This window comes from Cuculus canorus, chromosome Z (genome assembly GCF_017976375.1).
Source record: "Cuculus canorus isolate bCucCan1 chromosome Z, bCucCan1.pri, whole genome shotgun sequence".
NCBI classification, from domain to species: domain Eukaryota; kingdom Metazoa; phylum Chordata; class Aves; order Cuculiformes; family Cuculidae; genus Cuculus; species Cuculus canorus.
In genome coordinates this window covers 8,196,775-8,217,426 of record NC_071441.1, presented here as the reverse complement: position 1 = coordinate 8,217,426, position 20,652 = coordinate 8,196,775, and the positions used below count along the sequence as shown (strand labels likewise).

The 20,652-nt window shown below is 39.9% G+C and overlaps 1 protein-coding gene across 2 annotated transcripts in view; it reads left to right on the top strand.

The window, feature by feature from the left end:
- Positions 1 to 20,652, top strand: part of LOC104054799 (chondroitin sulfate proteoglycan 4-like) — a 40,419-nt gene that overhangs the window by 11,142 nt on the left and 8,625 nt on the right. The window contains exons 4-8 of one of the 2 annotated variants that reach the window (XM_054054890.1): positions 342 to 575; positions 1,555 to 1,731; positions 9,402 to 9,600; positions 13,023 to 13,154; positions 17,259 to 17,431. In XM_054054890.1, the coding sequence (XP_053910865.1) occupies positions 342 to 575; positions 1,555 to 1,731; positions 9,402 to 9,600; positions 13,023 to 13,154; positions 17,259 to 17,431 (915 nt within the window). Of the gene's footprint in view, positions 1 to 341; positions 813 to 1,554; positions 1,732 to 9,401; positions 9,601 to 13,022; positions 13,155 to 17,258; positions 17,432 to 20,652 lie in introns of both variants that reach the window. The other variant, XM_054054889.1, reaches the window with a different exon arrangement.

Here is a 20,652-nt window from a genome sequence, read left to right as displayed (position 1 = left end):
ATAAGTACTGCGAGGGGGCTCTGTGCAACGGCACAATGCTGTGCCGTTGAAATCCTTCTTTCATGCAGAGATCTGCATTTCTTGGGCTATTAATTCTGCAGTGAGCTCCTTTTCAAAATTTGCAAAAAATATTTTGAGTTGCAGAACATTCCGATTCCACATTTATCTAACACATCTTCTTAAAGTATTGTATTAGGAGTTTTCAGGTAAACCATGTAACACAAATAAGGAATGCCAGTTAATTAGACAATCATAGGGTTAAAAGTGAAAAATACAGAAGAGAATTAAAGAATTTCACTCTTTCTGTTTAAATAATGTTGGGGTATGTTTTTAAATTTAAGGTTGTTCATGAAAACAGTTCTCCATCTGAGATTGTGTTCACAGTAAGACAGCTTCCAGTACATGGATACATTCGGAAGTTTTCCTCAGAAGAGAGTTATCTTGGTGCTGATCAAAGGCCAGTTCTGAGCTTCACGCAGCAAGATATTGACGAAGGCAAAGTTCAGTATGTGCAGACAGTTCCTGAACATCTAGATGACTGTTTTTCTCTGGATGTGACCAACGGTATCCGAACAGTGAGTGGAATAGAGATCTCTGTAGATATCATCCCCAGAATGATTCCACTAGAAGTACAGAACTTCACAGTAATTGAAGGGGGCTCAAAAGCCCTGGTGGCAGACTACCTAAAAATTTCTAGTAGACACTTTGCAGGACTCAACTGTGAATTTGTATTGACTGAGCAACCAAAACATGGGTATGTTGAAAACTCCCATGTTCCTGGAATAAAGTTAACCACATTTAGCAGAAAACAGGTAATGCATTTAGATCTGCTTTGCTGTAGTCACAATTAATTCTTCATATTGCTAAAAGCTAATTTTTGCCTGCAGCGGGATGACTTAGGGGAGGGTGGTGAGATGCATGAGCTTTAGTCTGGCTTTGTACTGAAGATCTTTCTGCACTTGCTAGCTGATTATTTGAGGAGAGAGGGCGCCTTGTCGTGAACCACATCACTTCCCTCTCTGCCACTGGTCACACAGACTAGTGTGCTGTAATCACAGTAAACTCATAGAGCTCTCGTTCTCAGGCAGAGATGTTGATACTCTGGAAACCTAAGACAGGAAGGCTGTGGGTATCTCTTGAAAAGACCAGAGGAAATCATGTGTAGAGTGAACTGGAAGGAAAGTGGAAAAAAACTATTTTTTTAAGTCATATCTCTCCTCACTGAGAGCCAATATATTCATAACAAGCTGGTTTTCAGTCTGTTAACTCTAAGAAGCAAAACTGTACCTTAAGTCACCATCGATTAGTATTATGTTCAGTTTATAGATTCCAAGAATATAGTGGCAAATACAGAGTGATTAGATTTTTAGTCTTCCCTTCGTGAGGAAGGGGAGAATGTCAAGACTGGCAAATTAATATATCCTGGCTAAAGTCTTAAGAAGTCGAGGCAATAAATACAGAGGGGCATGACTAAATTGAATATTTTTGGAGAGATGTTTGTGGCATTAGTTTTCTTTTAGCCTCTTTAATTTTTTAGGTTGTTATATTTTTCAGGTGGAACAAGAATTAATCTACTACATTCATGATGACAGCGAGGAGCTGGTGGACAATTTTACTGTGATAGTAAATAACACGGAATTGTGGAAACAAAGTTTGCCCCAAACTGTGTTTGTAACAGTTACTGCAGTAAATGATGAAGCTCCTGTTGTAAAAATGAACAGAATTCTTCAGGTATGTTTGTCAACATTTTGAAATGTTAAAATTAATTCTAACCTGATACCTAATATCTAATGCACCTTCATTAACAAAGTACTCGATTTGCATCTGGTAGGTTAGTCAGTTTGGTAAATTGTGGTGCTGGGGTTTAAATAAATTACATGAATGAAAGGAGGCAGTGTATGGGTAATGTTTACTTAGGGAGATGCTAGTCATCATGGAGAACGTTTTCTGCTCTTGTGAGGTTTGTCTAGAAGGCTGACTGAGCTTTCTTTTAATCTTAAACATAGGTGAAGTCTCTTGGACTGATGCAGGGCTTGGGTGGGTTGGCTTGCGCCTGGATCATTGTGTTTTAGTGTTTGCCATGGCATCTTGAGGCCTGTTAATGAACAGCGTAGCTTAGAAAAGTACCAAGAGTAGTGGTGATGAAGGTGCAAACATTTTCCTGTTGTGTTTGCACATTGCCTCTTGCCATTAAGTGTAACAAAGGGTCAGACCTGTTGAGGTGCCTGCTCCTCTCTGCGGGCGGGTGAGACAAGAGAGCAGCGTTATCACTGACACTATATTAGAGAATTGTCTACATGTTGGGTGTTTCTGATACAAAGCAGGAATATTCCCTTTTTAAATGTTCCTGATAAGAATAATACAATTCAATTTGTGAAAGTCTAGGCTGTTAGAGATCAAGAAAATATTAATGCACACACTGAAACTGTTACTGTATGATGCTGTGAGCTAAGTAAAAGGATATGCTGACTTGTGTCTAGCTCCGCCCCACCCAAATTCCCAAAGAAAATTTTAAAATAGTTCACTGATGATAATTTTGGTCATCATGATCATAGCTGGCTTTTTAATCTTTCAATATTGAAAAAAAAGTCACTACTATCACTTTAGTTTTAGTGCTTTTTCAGATTTATTTATCTATTTATAGGCTTGTCATTTGTGTTATAGTAGCTCTCTCTAACCACAATCAATTTATTATGAACACTGTGCTCCTGTAAACCAAAAAGCTCCTGTGTCTAAAGGCTTCCAATCTGAGATCTGATCAGTAAAACCAAATCATGTGACTGAAAAGCAGAATGAAGTCGATATGGGCCAGCTAATAAACTGCAGTTACAGTAAAAACCAGCCAAGAGACATCAAGACAGAAAAGATATTTAGGAATAGGTTTGAAAGTAGCAGAGCAGGGTATTTTGAGGCTTCATCATCCCCAGTTCTGTATGATGCAGTTTGCAAATTTTTGTCACCTACAACACACATTTGGTTTTACATATTTAGTTGTACACTGCAGAAGGAGAGTGGATTACTGTAAAGATGATCATAATCTGTGTATTTAGCCTTTTCACATGAGGAAAGACTAAACTTTTAATTGGCAGTAGTGGTAGTATTGTGCAGCTTCACAGTGACAGCCTGTAAGCTGTGATGATCAGGAAATGTGCACAACACGAGACTCCCTGCCTTGTGTATGCACTGCTAGTAGAAGGGCACGCTTACTTCACAAGCACTTGGGTGGTATTGAGTAAAACCTTCCTTGGTTAAAGTAATTCATAGAATTGTTGAGTTGGAAAACATCTTTGAGATCATCGAGTCCAACTGTACCTGCCCACTACTAAACTGTATCTCAGAGCACTTTGTCTACCCAACTTTTAAGTACCGCCAAGGGTGGTGACTCAGCCACCTTCCTGGGCACCCTCTTCCAGTGCCTGATCACTCTTTTGGTGAAGAAAATTTTCCTGATGTCTAATTTGTATCTCACCTGGTGCAACTTGAGGCCATTTCCTCTTGTCCTATCAGTAACTGTAGTGATACTGTACGGATAACAGCACAGCACGCAGTAATCTACTCACAGGTGAGAGGGGTATTTGTTCAGTCAGAAATTTTTGTGGTGCATTGCTGGCATTGAATTTCAGTCTGTTAACAGAACTGAGGCCAAGCAGCGCACTGCAGTGCAGCATATGGATTTTTCTAAAAATATCTGTAAGTCTAGGCTTCCCAAGAACAATGCTAGCACAGATTAACCTTGCCAAAGTTGGTCCTCTGTGCTGGGGAGGCAGTTTGCATACCCAGAAACAGCATGCGGCTTTCATGCCTGTGGTTTTGCCAGTCATCCATAAGCTGTTGCTGAGAAATAACGTTTATTTTTGTCATGAGTGGGTACTAATATGCGTGCTTATGTTGGATTAATATGCATACTGAAACAAAGCTGGCACTTGGTTTATGTACTGGGAGGAATACATTGAGGTGATCCTTCTTCAAGGCAAACTTGCACTTCCAAAGTAGATGGAATAAAAGAGAGTTTTTCTTAGTCCTGCTAAATATTGAAATGAGCTGGGCATTCCTCTGTAGGGTGACATTTGCTGCCGTGCATTCTAACTAAGCAATCTGTGCTCCTCAAGGACATTGCTAGTGGTGAATGTAGAGTAATAAACTGTTACTTTAAAAAGGCAGTAACTCTTTTACATCTTTCAAAGGTTGGAAACGTACAAAATATACAAAAGTATAATATCAGGGATCAGTACCATAAAAAGTGAGGTCCATTAGGGCTGTGAGAGCTCACTGAAGTTCAGCACCTCAGAAGTTCTGCAGATCTCAATATAAAAAGTTAGAAGGGGCTGCTGAACAACTTAAAAATAAGTTAGCATATGATATCTGCTGTTGAGAAACAGCTTCTGTGAAGAGCCGCATTGCTCACATGGCCAGTGAATGTAGAATCATAGAATGCTTTGACTTGGAAAGGTTCTTTAAATGCCACCTAGTCCAACCGCCATGCAGGAGCAGGGACATCTTTAACTAGATCAGGTTGCTCAGAGCCCTGTCCGACTTGACCTTGAATGTTTCCAGGGGTGAGTCTTCCACTGCCTCTCTGGGAAACCTGTCCCAGTGTTTCACCACCCTCATTGTGAAAAATTTCTTCCTTATATCCAGTCTAAATCCACGCTCCGTTAGTTTAAAACTGTTACTCCTTGTCCTGTCCTAGCATTGCTACTACAATGTCTGTCCCAATCTTTCCTATAGGCCTTGTTTAATACTGGAAGTATGTTAAGTACTGGATATATGAAAGTTAATTTTGACCTTTGTCATGGTGCTTCTGGCCAAGTGCACACATGCTGAATGAGTCCTTCAGCTGCAGCATCCTAACTTCTGAGGCATCCATAACATTCCTTGTCTGAAACAACCTTGTCCATTGTTATCAAAGGTTACGAGCACCATCAAGGTTATGCTCATCATGGAAGTTCTTAGAGGTTTGTGTTTGTTTTCATTTTTGGTTTGTATTCTTTTTTTTTGGTTGAGAATTTGTGACGTGTTGAAGTATTTACGTATATATGTAATATATATATGAGGTACATAATATCTCATACATAACATGTATATATCTCACATATATAAGATACAGAAAGTTCTAGTGTCCTGGGAGCTTCTGTAATGCATACTAGTAATCCTTGCATTTAATGTAAAGCCTTTCCATTAGAACAGTAAGTGCAGGAGTTTATTTAGAAACTATACAGCATTTTGGGTATAATTTCCTAGTATTTCCACAGGTTCTGTGGTCACTTTTTTTTTTCTGGGGACGGAATGGGGAAGGGAAATAGGATATTTTGTTAAGTAATTCACTATCCTGGCATTATTTGCTGTGTTTATGTATGTTTTTAAATTTATTTATGACTAGTGCTGCTATGGAATAACTGAATCCTCCTATTGCCACAAGAGGGCTGTATTTTCCTAGGTGTAAATTTTTTTTAAAAACCAATTCAAACACTGATTTTGTTTTTTCTTTAAATCACTCACTTACCATAGTGTTAAAATGGCCATGAATATAGAGTGTCTGGTAGGTTATGCAAGGAGATAATGATAAGCTGAGTGCTGTATGTAGAGCAGAGTGGATTATTTCCCAGCAGGCAGGGTCGTGAACCCTTTTTTAGGACCATGCCTGTGAAATGTGTTAGACACATATAAAATCAGTATAATAGTACATCCTGGAAGTTCAGATACAGTTTTCATGGTGCTTTTCAAGGAGGACTTGATCACAGATGTGAAAAATAGGATAATTGTACAGTATTTGCGGTGTTCTGGTTGTCCACTTCTCAACACCATTTTTCAGCTCTTGGATCTCCTTTCATTCCTCAAGGATCATGTTGCAAGTCGTGGAGCACCTCAGCATGTACAGTACTTTAAAAAGCATTGTGTGCTGGAACAATAGAAGTAAACACTGGTTTTATAGAAAAAAAGCTAATTTTTTCTCTCAGTAAGAGAAGAACATTTGAAACTTTTGGAGGTTTATGAGTCACTTGTAATCATACGTATACATAGTCCTTTGTTATGTTGTTGCATGTTCTGAATGTGAGCATAATCTGAATCAGGTGCTACTGAGATGAGTTAAAGGGTCTTATTACAAAACCAGTGACACTGATGTGCTTGTTTGGTGCCGTTCATTATGTCAGCCTTTGCTATTAGTTATCACCCTGTGTTCTCACAGACGATGTCTTTTATTGAACTTCAGTAGTCATAATTACATTACAGAGAAATGTGTATTTAATGGGAGAAAATAGCTGTTTCATGTTTGCAAGGTGTTTTCTATTATAAAATATAAAACAACGTGTTTTTAAAACTACTTTTCTGATTAGAAAACACATATAATTTCATTTTACTGTCCTTTTTCCATGGCATACATTTTGTGACACAGTGTAGTCTGAAACCTTTCCTGTATTGAAGTGTCATTGCAAAAGTCCCAGCTTTAAAAGATTTTCTTCAATAGTAAAAGTAAAAGTAAAATTAATACTTAGGGGAAAATCTGTGGTTGCTTATTTTGGTTTTGGCAGACGTGAAGTGCCCTTTGTCAAGGATCACGTTTCGTATTCTACCATTTGGTGTGATGTTCTTATTTTTATTATGGCCTGAAGCTCCGTCAGGGGAGGTTCAGGTTGGATATCAGAAAAAAATTCTTCACAGAAAGAGTCATTGGGCACTGGCAGAGGCTGCCCAGGGCGGTGGTCGAGTCGCCTTCCCTGGAGGTGTTTAAGGAACGGGTGGATGAAGTGCTGAGGGACATGGTTTAGGGAGTGTTAGGAATGGTTGGACTTGATGATCCAGTAGGTCCTTTCCAACCTGGTGATTCTGTGATTCTTGCCGGGTATTTAAGTGTACTGAGACCCTAAGAGGACAGGAAGGGAAGATGTGGTATGTGTTTTGAAGCTCAAGCTGAGATTTTTAAAGGTTCAGGCTCTTAAGATTGTACACTATATAAACCCTGCATGGAAAGCATTAGGATTGATATACTGAATATTTAGGAATTTCATTTTGAGATTTTCATCTTCCAGCAGTCCTGGCTGACTGGGGAAGTTCCACTGGACTGGAGGCTGGCTGATGTGCCATCTACAAGAGTGGGTTGCAGGGAGGATCCAGGGAACTACAGGCCTGTCAGTCTGACCTCAGTGCCAGGGAAAGTAATGGAACAGGTGATCTTGAGTGCTGTCATACAGCACGTGCCAGACAACCGGGTGATCAGGCCCAGTCAACACTGGTTCATGAAAGGCAGGTCTTGCCAAACTAACCTGATTGCCTTCTATGACGAAGTGACCCGCCTGCTGGCTGAGGGAAACACTATGGATGTAGTCTTCTTGGACTTCAGTAAAGCCTTTGACACAGTTTCTCTCAGCATTCTGCTTAGGAAACTGTCAGCCTCTGGCCTGGACTGGCGCACACTCTCGTGGGTTGAAAACTGGTTGGATGGCTGGACCCAAAGAGTGGTGGGGAATGGAGTTAACTCCAGCTGGAGGCTGGTCCCAAGTGATGTCCCCAGGGCTGCGTGCTGAGTCCAGCGCTGTTTGATGTCTTTATCAATGATCTTGATGAAGGGATCAAATGTACCCTTAGTAAGTTTGGAGTGACACTTAGGTGGGTGGAAGTGTCGATCTGCTGGAGGTTGTGAAGGCTCTTCAAAGGGATCTGAACAGGCTGGACTGCTGGGCTGAGACCAATGGCATGAGGTTTAACAAGGCCAAATGCTGGGTCCAGCACTTGGGGCACAACAACCCCATGCAGTGCTACAGACTGGGGGAAGAGTGGCTGAAGAGCTGCACGGAAGAGAAGGACCAGGGGGTGTTGGTTGACAGCTGACTGAACATGAGCCAGCAGTGTGCCCAGGGGACCAAGAAGGCCACTGGCATCTTGGTCTGTATTAGAAATGACATGGCCAGCAGGTCCAGGGAGGTTATTCTCCCTCTGTACTCGGCACTGGTGAGACCGCACCTTGAGTACTGTGTTCAGTTCTGGGCCCCTCACCACAAGAAGGATGTTGAGGCTCTGGAGTGTGTCCAGAGAAGAGCAACGAAGCTGGTGAGGGGGCTGGAGAACAAGTCTTATGAGGAGCGGCTGAGAGAGCTGGGGTTGTTTAACCTTGAGAAGAGGAGGCTGAGGGGAGACCTTATTGCTCTCTACAACTACCTGAAAGGAGGTTGTGGAGAGGAGGGAGCTGGCCTCTTCTCCCAAGTGACGGGGGACAGGACAAGGGGGAATGGCCTCAAGCTCCACCAGGGGAGGTTCAGACTGGACATAAGGAAAAAATTTTTCACGGAAAGGGTCATTGAGCACTGGCACAGGCTGCCCAGGGAGGGGGTGGAATCACCATCCCTGTAGGTATTTAAAAGATGGGTAGATTTAAAAGACGGGTAGGTGCTCAGGCACATAGTTTAATGGTTGATAGGAATGGTTGGACTTGATGATCCAAGAGGTCTTTTCCAACCTGGTGATTCTATGATTCTATGATTATGTGATAAATATGTGTAGTTCTTTCTTTAGTACCTTTGTCTGTAATTGCAAATAAATACACCAAAGGGGAAGAGTAAGATAAGCTGTTGCTTATTATTTCAACACAAGAAGCTATCCAGTGAGATACCGATGAAGCTCACATAGCAGTCCTTACTGCTTGAAAGAAAGATCCTGCAGTTTCTGCATATCTTCAGCTAAAAGAATGGCACTTAGATTTACTAGGATTAAGTAATGGGTTCTGTAACATTTTCACAAATACTAGTTAGCTATTTTGTTTGAGAGCATGAACTTGCAAAGTGCTAAGTAGCTGTTGGAAGAGTTGATTCCTTGATCTCCCACTGGACTCAACACCTCTTGGTTGTTTAGTGCACTAAAATGGGCCTTTAGTGCATATGTTAGAGAGGAATAGTGCAGCTATAAGAAGTGTTCCATTTGTATTAGAGGTTATGCTGTCCCTGAGCTGTTTTTCTTTTTTCTTTTCTGCTGGTGAAAGTAGAGCATATTGAATGCCTTGCCTGCTGTTAAGTACATTACACTAATATTCATATGTGTATGTTGGAAAGGAGCTCCTTGACTCAGTTATCAAAATACAATTTTTTTGTGTTTGTAAGAGTTTGGATAGTGCTTGACAAATAGAGCAATCATGCTGCAGTTATCTGAAATTGAAACTAGCGTTGGGCGTATTTACTTCCATTATTTCACAGTCTTGTGTTTTTCAAAACCATTTGCCAACATTAACTGTTCAAATCCATGATCAGAGAGATTTGGATGGACAGTGAGGAAAACTGTCATAGCTGGTAGCGTCACACAGCACAGATCTTTATTCTTTCTTTGTCTTCGAAGGTTTTCCTCCTCCTCCTGCCTGATTTTCTTTTGTGTGCATTTTCTTTATTATTGTTGGGTTTTTATGTTTGCTTTTCTAGGTCTGGGTCGGTTCCATCACAGAAATAACTATTGATGACCTCTGTGCAGAGGACAAAGATTCATCACCAGAAGAACTGATGTATTCCATTACTCTACCTAGCAATGGGCATGTGGCTCTGAAATCTTCTCCAAATGAGAGCATCCTTAATTTTACCCAGGCTCATGTAATTGAAGGGCAGCTGGTATTTGTACACAATGGTATGTGGTTTCAAAAACACAACCTCTGTTACAAAAATACTGCTCCAATTCAGTATATTTGTCTTCGTAATCCTTTGAAAATCTTCTTGTAATGTCACAAAAATCTCAGAGCACCAGTTATGCGATACATGATCTGACAAACTAGACAGGAAGGGGTTGGAGGACTACTTAAATGTGTGCTCACCAGGAAACCATGGTGTGTTAGTGGTACCAGCCTTCTTTCTGAATGCAAGTTTGCAGTAGGGGAATGTTGCAATGCAGCTTTCAGAGTTGTAAGTTAATTTTTTTGACTGTTGTCATTGAGAATCATTTGAAGCCTTTGTGTCTTGGTACAGTGCAGAGCTATTCATGGATCAACAGTCTTTCAGATACCTGCCACGGTGTAGTTGTGTTCCTGAGCAGTTCTGTGCAATGAAGTTATAATTCATCTGGGTCGTGTCAACCTCTCATGCTGTGAAGGAATTCAGCTTTAACTGTTTACTCTTTTCTGCCAGTGGCTGGAGATTGGGTTTATCTCTTTGCTGCCACAAAGAGAATGCATGGGCAATAAAAAAAGAAATCAGGGCAGCTTCATGCATCTGAAAATGCCAGTGCTGGGGAGCCACAGGAACGAAGATCCCAATGGGGTCCTAGCCGGCAGAAGAGGGCCATAGCTGCTTCTGCTGCAGCTCTATTATCATGTTAGCTCATCTGAAAGAAGGAGGTACTGAAGAAGGAATAAACTAGTTTTGGGAACGGAGATGGAGGAGGTTCAGGACTATCTTGCTGGCCCTGAGGCAGGCTGGAATTATTTCCAGTGCTCCTTTGGGTGCAGCAGTCACTCCCTGTCTGTGCTGTGTCTTCACAAGGCTCTGTGCAGGTTGAAGTGCTCTGGCTTCCAGTGCACTGTTTTACAGTGTGCATATGTGTTGCTGAAATTACTTTACAAGCAGCTGGTGGTGAGCTGTAAGATTCCTGCTCAGATAATTTGGTCAGGAAATAAACGGTCAAGAGCATGGCAAAAATGAGCCAAGCTGTTTAAAGTATTCCAAGGAGGCTTTGACATGTAAAAACCCCTGTGGTGGTAGGACAGTGGTACTCTCAGTATGAGATAATGAATCCAGTCTGCGTTCCAGAAAGGCCAAATGCACATCTGTAGCCTTAGGAAGTGAATCTTGATTAATAAAAGTAAAAAGAACTGCAAATTTCATTTTCCAGTGAATGGGAGTGTAGATTGTACAGTAAATTTGAAATGTAAAATTGCCCAGGTCATGTCAACTCTTGCAGCTGCTTTGTCTCTGCCATCCACTCAGTCTCATGACCTCCAGTGTTTCAGAAAGTACTTTGGGCGTTTTACTTCTTTTCCTTTTACAGTCTGTGGTTTTCATTCCTTCTTTATCTTGGACTGTTGCTAGAATTGTACTTGTTACTCTGATCTGCTTGCTCCCAGCTTTGCCTTGGGGCCTCTGGTTGCTCTTATTTGGCTTTTTACCCCTTTTCTCTTCAGCTGCTCTGTCCCTTGTCTTCAGCCTTGTAGTGTGTGCTAGTTTCTTTGGCTCATCCTGGGAAGTACCCATGTTCTCCACAGTCTGGCATCTATTCTTACAAGCCACCCTAGCACTTTCTAAGGGGAAGAGCAGCGTCTTCTTGGCTGAGGCAGCCATTCCATCCCCTGACTGCTTCTCATGGCACCACAGATCTTTTACGTCTGTACATGGCAGTAACTTTCCATCCTGAAGGATTTTGTCCTGCATAGGACAGTACGGCCATGATTTGGTTTTGTGCATCTAACACTAGACTTCATAAAATTTTCCCTTCATTTTCATTCAGACTTGCAAATTACATTACACTGCTTATTCTGTGCTTGAATGGCAGATTTCCCCCATTGTTCTCATGTTTTCCCCTTACATTTTGTGTTTTTCCTCTGTAATCCCTGATCTGTCACCAGCGTAAGCGCAGAACTAGAATATCCCTTTCCTTTTCTTTGCTTCTCTTTCAGTGTGAGAATTCCTTCCCTTTCCCACTCTCACTTCACTCCAGGGTGCTCCCATCCTGCTTTCGCAGTATGGGGTCTGCCATTAAATCCTGCCAGTGTTTTTCTCAGGGCTGTACGAGTTAAATTCTTCTTGGATCTCAAGTTGCAGCACAGTTTTACAGTCCTCTTTTTGGTGTCTTTTTTGTCACCTCTGATCAGATATGCCTTTAGAGATTAATTGCAATAAAATAATATGTGCTCCACCCAAGCAGCACTTCAGGGTTTAGTTCTGTTCCTGACTCTGCCAATGACAAAATGTCTGTAGTAATCAAGAAGTTGATCTGCATTAGTGAAAAAGTGAGGCTAAATAAGCTCTTTTTTCCAACCTACGGAAGATAGTAGACTCTCCTGCCTTTTAAAATACACAATACTTGTGCGTTTTTATCAAGAGAAAACAGAGAATAAAATACCTTAAAATTAAAATGGTACAACCTGATTTTCAGAGCTGCTTCAGTGTCTGAATGGATATGAGAGCATCACTTAGGGGAGTTGTTAACTTTAATCTCAGAGCCCACATTTGATTCTTGTTGAATGTTATTTTATGAGCACTCCTTGCCTATCTTTAAGAAAAGAGAAAGTACACATCCCCTCTCAGGTTCAGGTATAATGTCCATGTAGCAATATGTTATGGCCAAATTGAGCAAAACAAGTAGAAGAGCAGTGGTAACTGTTTGCAACAGTTACTGTTTCAATCTCTTTCTACTTAATTAAACAATCCAGGGAACCTCAACTTAAAGCAGTAAATTTGTTCCAAGAGATGTATTTTTGCAGGAATCCACTCAGACTCCTGGAGGTATTTTGCTATCACTTGTGCCAAAGCACATGAAGGTCCTGAGATTAAAGAAAAATATGTGCATGTATTATGAGTACACATAACCTCTGAAACAGATTGAGCTGTTGACAACATACACTCTCCAGCAAAGCTGGAGTGGAGTGAAAAGGCGAAGGAACAACCTGAGAGCTGAGTCAATCTTCTAAATGTGAATCAAAATGAAAGAACATTCTAGTTGTTTTCCTCCCCAAATTCCTTCTTTGCCAAAATGTGATTGCTTAACTTCTCGGTCCCTCCTAAGACATAGAAGGAATAGGAAATCTGGGAGTCATTGTGTCCCCAAGTTTAGGTTGGTTTCAGCTCTGCTGAGGTCAGTGAAAAAAAAGGAAGGGGCACTCTGCTGATTTAGATTTAAGATCAGTGTAAGCAACAGCCAGTAGTTCTTCCTTGGGAAGGTGTTCTTTGCATTATTAATTTATTTAATTCTAATTAAGAGAGAATGGTGATCGCAAATTGCTTCAGGATGACTTTTGGTATATTTCACTGTAGCCAAGAGCAGAAGGTATCCAGTGTATGTTTGCATGTTTTCGCTGACAGAATAAAACAAGAATAAATTTATGGTTTTGTTTTCTACAGGAGCAATGTCTGGAGGATTCAGCTTTCAAGTAACAGATGGTTTGAACTTTGCCCCTCGGCAGATTTTCAGCATCACAGCTCGGATGTTAGTCATTAGCCTTGAAGTGAACAGAGGCCTCGGAGTCTTTCCAGGTCTGTTTTTAGAGATAATCATGATTTCATTCTCTTGGAAAAAAATGCATAATATACAATTATTTGTCAAATAGCTAGCTTTCTGAACTATAGAAAACTGTCCCTGGAAGCATCTGTCTGTCTGATACTTAAAAGAACAGTTATGTTTTCTGAAACAACACATTGCTCTAAAGTTTTATACTTGTAACTTTGCTGTGCGCGTGTTCTTGTGGTCATGAAAATGGAGAGTGAAAGATATAAACAGTGTGACAGTAACACAGTCTGCCTCGGCTATGAACATTCCCCATTCAGAATTGTTTTAAAGCTCTATATTGTGTCCATCCACTTAGAGGTCTTAGCTGGTCATGATATTGCCTGGTAAAAGCAGAGTGAAGCTTGTGTGACATTCTGAATAGAACATCTGAACTCACCAGACTGCTAGTTTGCTTTCTTAGTGTTTGAGCCAAGTTACAGAGAGCAGCGCAGACTCACTGAGGAGTCAGGAGGGCTGAAAACCTTTATTCATATTTGTGCATTTGGAACAAGTTGGATCAGTAGCTGAGTATTTTTTAATGAAATTCTACTCCTGCAGGAGCTGGTGTCTTAAGAGAGTCTCACCAGAGCCATTTACAGCATTGCGTTGGCAAGAGTAAACCCTCTTTCAGTTAGTAATCTAACATTAATTGCAGGATTAAAGGAGAACTGAAGATGAGTCTTCTCTCAGCAATGTCTTGCATCAAACTATGTGCTACCTTCCTTTTGCTCTGAACATGTTCCATACAAGCAGAGATTGTGAATTAGTAAAGCTCTTACAGCTATTAATCTGTAGCTTGATTTACTAATTTGATAAAGAAGAGGAGGACTTTGGTTTTTTAAAATTCCTGAATATAAGCTGCATAAACAAAGGCTTGCAACAAAAGCCACTTAAACACAGGCAACAAAAAATGCGATTGTAGCAGCATGAGCTTGTAATTCAGTTGATATAAATGGGATTTATGTAAATCCACTTAAAAAACATACTAATGTACTGCAGTTTTGGTGTGTAATGTTGCTTCAGGCACAGGGATTTACAGGAATTCTATCTTAGGCTAAAGGTAATTGTAAGAAGAGGATGTCTGATACTTCCATAGAGGACAAAGTCTCTAGACTGTCAATCAGTTTCCTAATTTGCAAGATACAATATTTCTTCCAGCATTGCAAACTGTGTTCATCTAAGCTTACAGTTTTTCCTGAATTCTCACTTACTTTTGGTTAGCAAAGTTCCTTTTTGGTGTCAAAAAGTATTACTAGCTTTTTCACCTATTCTCTTTATGGTACTTTTTAAAGATGTTCTGTAGCTGAGTGGGTTTCAGCTCATCATGAAGTGACTATTTCGACAATGATGGTGCCAGATGGTTAACACACATAAAAGCGATAGCCTGTGTCCTGTTATATTTTATAGCACTGCAGGAAGAGTTAATTTTGAGACAACTTGAGGAATCTTCTCTCTAGGGAAGAAAAATTGAATATATCATGAAGAATTTGCCGTGTCTTCATGACTGGGTGTAAACTGTTCTCTCCAGCACATTGTTTTGCAATTTTCTAAGAGCATGTACTGCTGTCTTCTTTTGTGTTGAATAAGCCAGATTTGTTTGTACAATTGATGGATCTTTTTCTGTTCAACAGAAGTATCTCCTTTAGTTCCGTGTGCTCAGTAAATTGACAGCTAGATATATGAGGGGTTTTTTTTACCTATAGTAGATATCTACAGTGTGAGGATTTTCTCTTTTCGGGGAAGTAATTGCTCAAGGAAGGAATGAGCTGAGTTGCTCTTTGAGAAGGAGAGGCAACCTAACTTTTATAAGTATTCAGAAGCAGAGCTGTCTAAGCAGTCTATAAAAGACATGATTTGTGACCGTTTAGCAGTGATAAGGAAAATGCTTGTGTCATAGTACTTTCCAAATCTTAAATGTAGGCAGAGAAAATGGATACCAAAATTATTAGGTACCAATGATGGCAGTATGTTGTTGCATTCTACTTGTGTGGGTTGGCTTGGCCCTACTCTGCATCACCCACCCTTGCGTGCCTTCCTCTGCTACCTCATTCCTTTCCTCTGTGTTTGACTCGAGTTGGTTTTGTGACCTCTGTTATCCCATATTTGAGAACGAGCAGATGGTGTTCTCACTTCCTTTTCCTTCACCTAGTCTGCTGGCTGGCGAATAACCTTCCTCTCCCTGTTGAGGTGCCAGACCAGAGCAGAACTACTGTGAGTGCTGAGAAGTGATCTCAAGTCTCAAGACAGAAGTGGGTGCAGGAGGTTGTATGTAGGGGAGGTTCCCGTTTCGCAGGAAAGCATGAGAGACTTCAACATCTGTGACCTTAGACTGTATTTCAGCCTGTGCTGTGCAGTGAGTGAGATCAGGTCTGCTAGGAACAAACAGCAGCTTTGTGGTGCACATCCTCTGTCCTCACATCCCTGGACTCTGATGGTGGTGATGTGATAACCTAGTATGGTTATGAAAAATTGGAGCATAACTTCCATCACTACAGTGTGACCGTATTTGAGAGTTACTCTGTCTTACATTGTTAAGGCAATGAGGCCTAATTTACATAAGTTGGAGTTTATTGAGAAGTAACTGTATTTGCAGATACATGTGGTCTCATTAACTGTTGCTCTCTGTTCTACATTCCTGACCACATCTGCTGTACACACAACACAAGGTCATGCTTCCCTTTCTGCCTGTCACGCAAAAAAGGAAAAAGAAGAGAGAGGCAGAAGCAGGAGACTTCTTGAATCACATATAGTGTGATTTCTTTTAGACCTGAGGGACTGCCTCACTTTTCAAAACAGTATAGACACAGAGATATAGGGAGTACAAAAGGGCAAACAGGCAGAGACAGAAGATCTCATTTTGTTATAATAGCTCTGTTTCAAAGTAGATGTGGTTTGAACCAAGGCACAACTACATGTAAACAGGCATGATCCTGATGTTACTAACTGCTTACTAAACATCCCTTCTTCACTTTGCTTGCCATGTTTTTTGTTCTGAATATTAAATCAGGAACATGGGTTTTTTTGTTAGTCCTGTATAAACAGTATGCTTTATTGAAGATGGATTGATAATTCAGACTTCAATGATATCTTCTACTAGTAACTGAAATTCTGTATTGATACCCATAAAAGCATGTTGTTCAAGAAAAAAAGAAAATGTAAAAGTAGGGGCAGGGAGAATAGGATTATGGGACTATTGCTGCTCCAAGTATTATTATACATGATATTTAGTTTGCTGAGTGTGTACCATGAGACAGTGCATCTAAAAGAAGCCAAATAAAACTTTTGTCTTTTAGGAAATTGCTAGGTTTGGTTTTGTCACAGCTATGTCAGAAATTATCTTGGTTTAACTAAATGCCAGAAAGTTTTTTATAATCTTCATCGTATTTAAGCCAGAAGGTACTGGCTAGTGTGTTGCTATGCATTAAGAGGATTTTGTTACCCCTTAGTCTCCATCCATCTCAATAATACATCATTTCAGTTCAGGCTGTTATTTCTGTTGTGTGATGTTCTTTCTAAGTTGTTTAGTTTAGTGTTTGTTTTTTAATTTCATTTAATGAAAATCATCTTTCTTACTGCTAAAGTGTGGTTCAAGCTTCTGGTAACGATCGGTTTTTGGCTTGTGTGTTCAATAGGAACTTTTGTGTGCTAAGGCTTCTTCCTGCCGAATCACCGTGCCTTCTGTGGGCAACTAAGAGTACCAAAAACACTGACAATGGTGACTTCAGCTGGAGTTTGAATTCAGTTCTAGACATGTAATATAGGAACAGGGCTTCTTATACATACTCTGTTCCTTACTTTGGGTTGGTTTGTTCAAGCTAGTGTTTAGCAATTGCATGTGCCAAAGAGAACTGCAGTTTTTCCATTTGTAAAACAAAGAAACATCCTACTGATGGGCCTTTTGATTGAAAAAGCTGTGGAAGAGTTGAAACTAGAAGGTAACTAGAAAATAGGTAAGCTGGGTTATCTTATAAAAAGTAATTAAAATGCTAGGTAGCGTACCTAGATAAAAGGGTGAGTTGTGCATACAAAACTTACCCATTGGGAAAAATCACTGTTACAAATCTGTGTTACTTATCACTGACATTTTTTAGGTTCCAGGAAACCTATTTCACGACATGATCTGAAAGCTGTAACCAGTGATGTGACCAATGCAGGAAACAGAACTATAACTTTTATGATCATAACTTCCCCAAAACTTGGAAGGCTGATCAAAGTAAATTCTGATAATACCACTCAGGAAACCATCAGTTTTACCCAGTCTATGGTAAGCATTTACTTTATAAGAACGGTTCAGGGGTAGATTTTTACTTCACAGTGCATCTGAGTAGCTTTTTCTTTGTCTGATCCATTTATATCTGTTAATAACCAGGAAAATGTGGCCCATCACTGCAATCACCCAGATTTGCTATGTCATTAAGTATCTGGCATCCAGCTATGAACGCAAGAGGAGCCTTTGTTCCCCTCTGCTTGGATACTTTCAGGTTCTTGGCAATTTCCACTGTTTTGCTTGTAACAGTATTTTTCAAGAAGAGCTGTTCTGGTGCCATTAACCAGCAATCTGAGGTTGGAAGCCTTCAGTTCTTGGCATAAGTAGTAGCCTTTCGCTCTGTGAAAAGTCCAAGTATCAAATTCATTTCAGCTGCACACAGTCCTGCTGGGTGTCCCCAAGAAGACTTTTACTGACTCGATTGGCTGTGATATTAAGCGTTTAAAGAATCTGAACTGTGATACAGGGTCTGATACTTGAATGACTAAAACGTGGCAGTTCATGTAACTTGATGGAAAACATTCTCTTGCAACTGAAAATAAATGATTTACATCTGTGTGCAGAATCTGTGTAGGACTGTATGCTCTGCGTGCAGTAAGTTATTCTGAGAAAGTCTAAGCAGGAAAGATAAAAGGAGATCAATCTTCTGACTATGTTGGAGAAAAAATTAAGAGATTATTTGGTCTTAATCTATGTTTGCAGATTTTAAGTGGCAGTTTGACATAATATATGAAAGAGGGAGAAAATCTGTTGGCCAGAAATTGAAAATGACCTATGAAACCTTGAAAAAAGTTGACATTTTTATAGTTATCATCAGACTTTGAAACAGCCTGACCAGGGACTGTGGTGGACTGAATCTCCACTTAAACTTCATAAATCAAGATGAGCACTGAACATTTCTCTTAAAACTATATTCTGATCCTGTTATGTTACTAGTCTTGTTGAAATAATTGCTGAGTTTTGTCTTACGTTATGAGGGAGATGAACTGTTTCATGAATTATTCCCTTCTGTTCCTAAAATGTGTGATTTTTATGAGCACTACATGAAACAGCTTAGCATGTTGGACAGAAAGTCTTTCAAGTAAAGTTTTGAAGTTTTGCTCTTTTTACCAATGAATACGATCTTTACCAGACAAGGTTATGTCAGAACATGCCACTTATTCTCTATAGATTTAGTTCTTACTAATTGTCACAGGTTAGACCCACCCAGCCGAAGTCGGCAGCTAAAGCTGTGCAGTTGAGCCTCCAAAATCCCCTTTTGCCCCTGACACCCTGCAGGGAAAGGGGAGATGGAAATGAGAGAAAAAAAGTCTTGTGGGTTGGAAACTAGAGTTACAGCTTTAGTGAAACAATAATGATAATGATAACAATGAAAATAATTAGAAAGTAATAAAATATAAACAAATATATGAGATTATGCCCCCAGCCTACCCCTCGATAATATACATTACCACAAATACTGCAGAGCAGACATGAGGGAATAGATCCATGGCTAGGAGGGAGCTGGACTCAGGAACTGGATTCAGGAATGCACAAATCTGAGATCAGGAACAACCAAACAGACAAAGTCCTCACTGGATGTTGGCCATTGCAGAAGTGAGACCCTTGTGATCTCTCAAATTTATGCCAAATGGGATAAACTTATCCCATCCATATGGAATGGAATACTCCGATGGCCAGTTTAAGGGCCACCTGCCCTGTTCTTCCCTCCTCGCAGGTGTGACACCTTTTCCGACAGCTCGAGGATGGCCTTAAGCATTGACCTTTCTGCATACCAATGACCTGTGTTATCGCTTTAGAGAAGAACACTTTAGTTAATTTTCAGAGAAATGAAGTAACATACAGCAACCCAGTTAGTCACAAAACCGACTCTAATTTACCTCAAACGGCAACATTCCACCCTTATTCAATACCATTTACATCTTGCTAAGGTAATTACTAACTTCAAAATACAAATAATCTTCAAATACACACATATATATTTATATATATATATATAGAGAGAGAGACAGCTAGCCTTGAACTTTGTAAATTGTGTAAGGATTTGAGCTGTAACAATGGGTATGATTTTCTTCTCTGTCAGAGATACTTGTATTGGCCATTTTCATTTCAGACAGGTAGAAATAAGTGCCTTATTGCAGGTAGAATTAAGGTATCCTAATCACCTTGCTATTTGTTCTGATATAGAATGAGGTATAAGGGAAAGAAGAGAGATTCTAAGTAAACTTTGTGTGTAGCATGTTGTAGCCACATTAAGTTAAATATCAGTGAGAAAATTACATTGATGTTACAAACTTTGTATATTCTCCATGTAATGGATATATAAGACATGCAGTTTCTTTTTGATAATAAGAAGCTGGTAAATCTGATTTGAATCGAAAATATTCTGCACTAGTTTAGTTGTTTGGGATTTCATTGACTTCATTTTGTATTGTGAAATTGGAAATTTCATTTCTGAAATGAAATACAGCTAGCTTGTAAAAGTAGTCAGCACTTTTGCTGCGTTGATGAACTCTTCCCTGTGCCCTGGGGTTTATTGCTTTGGTGGCTAAGAAACAAAAAGAATTTAAATGACTATTGCATTTCAAGAATTTTTTTCATGGACAGTTGTTTTTCAGCCATATATAAAAATTAATTGCAATTTGAATACACTTGAACAACACAGCAGTTATTTACATGATGTTTGAGGCATTTTCTCTGCCAGTTCTTTCTGTGGTATCTTATAAGTATTTTCATCTTGCAGCAAGCCACAGTTTCTTCACTGTATTTAAAGTCATTACAGAGGTAAACACAAAAATCCTCACCAATTCGTTTTTCTTCCTAGCCCAGATATTAGCACAGGCTTGCAATTGGAAAAAAAAATTAACCTCTTAAGAATGTTACTAAGTACTGTTGAATTTAAAGGGTTAATGTTGTGCCTGTTCTTGTAACAAAAATTTGCTTTCTCGAACTTGAAGTCCTAGAGGCATGCTTTGGAAAGTTATTCTGAACCAACATATCTTTTTAGTTTCAATTTTGTTTGTGTTGTCCTATAAGAGCCATTAAGAATTACGTCTTTATAGGGAAAGCATAAACCTGGGGATGTACATGTAGAATTTTATCAGATCAGTCTGAATTTTTAAGACAATAACATGGGGTGCTATTGAGGCTGCTGAGAAAGAGGACCCTGAAAGCCCCGTTTCTCTAGTGCTCTCAGTGGGACCTGTTGCAGTAATTTC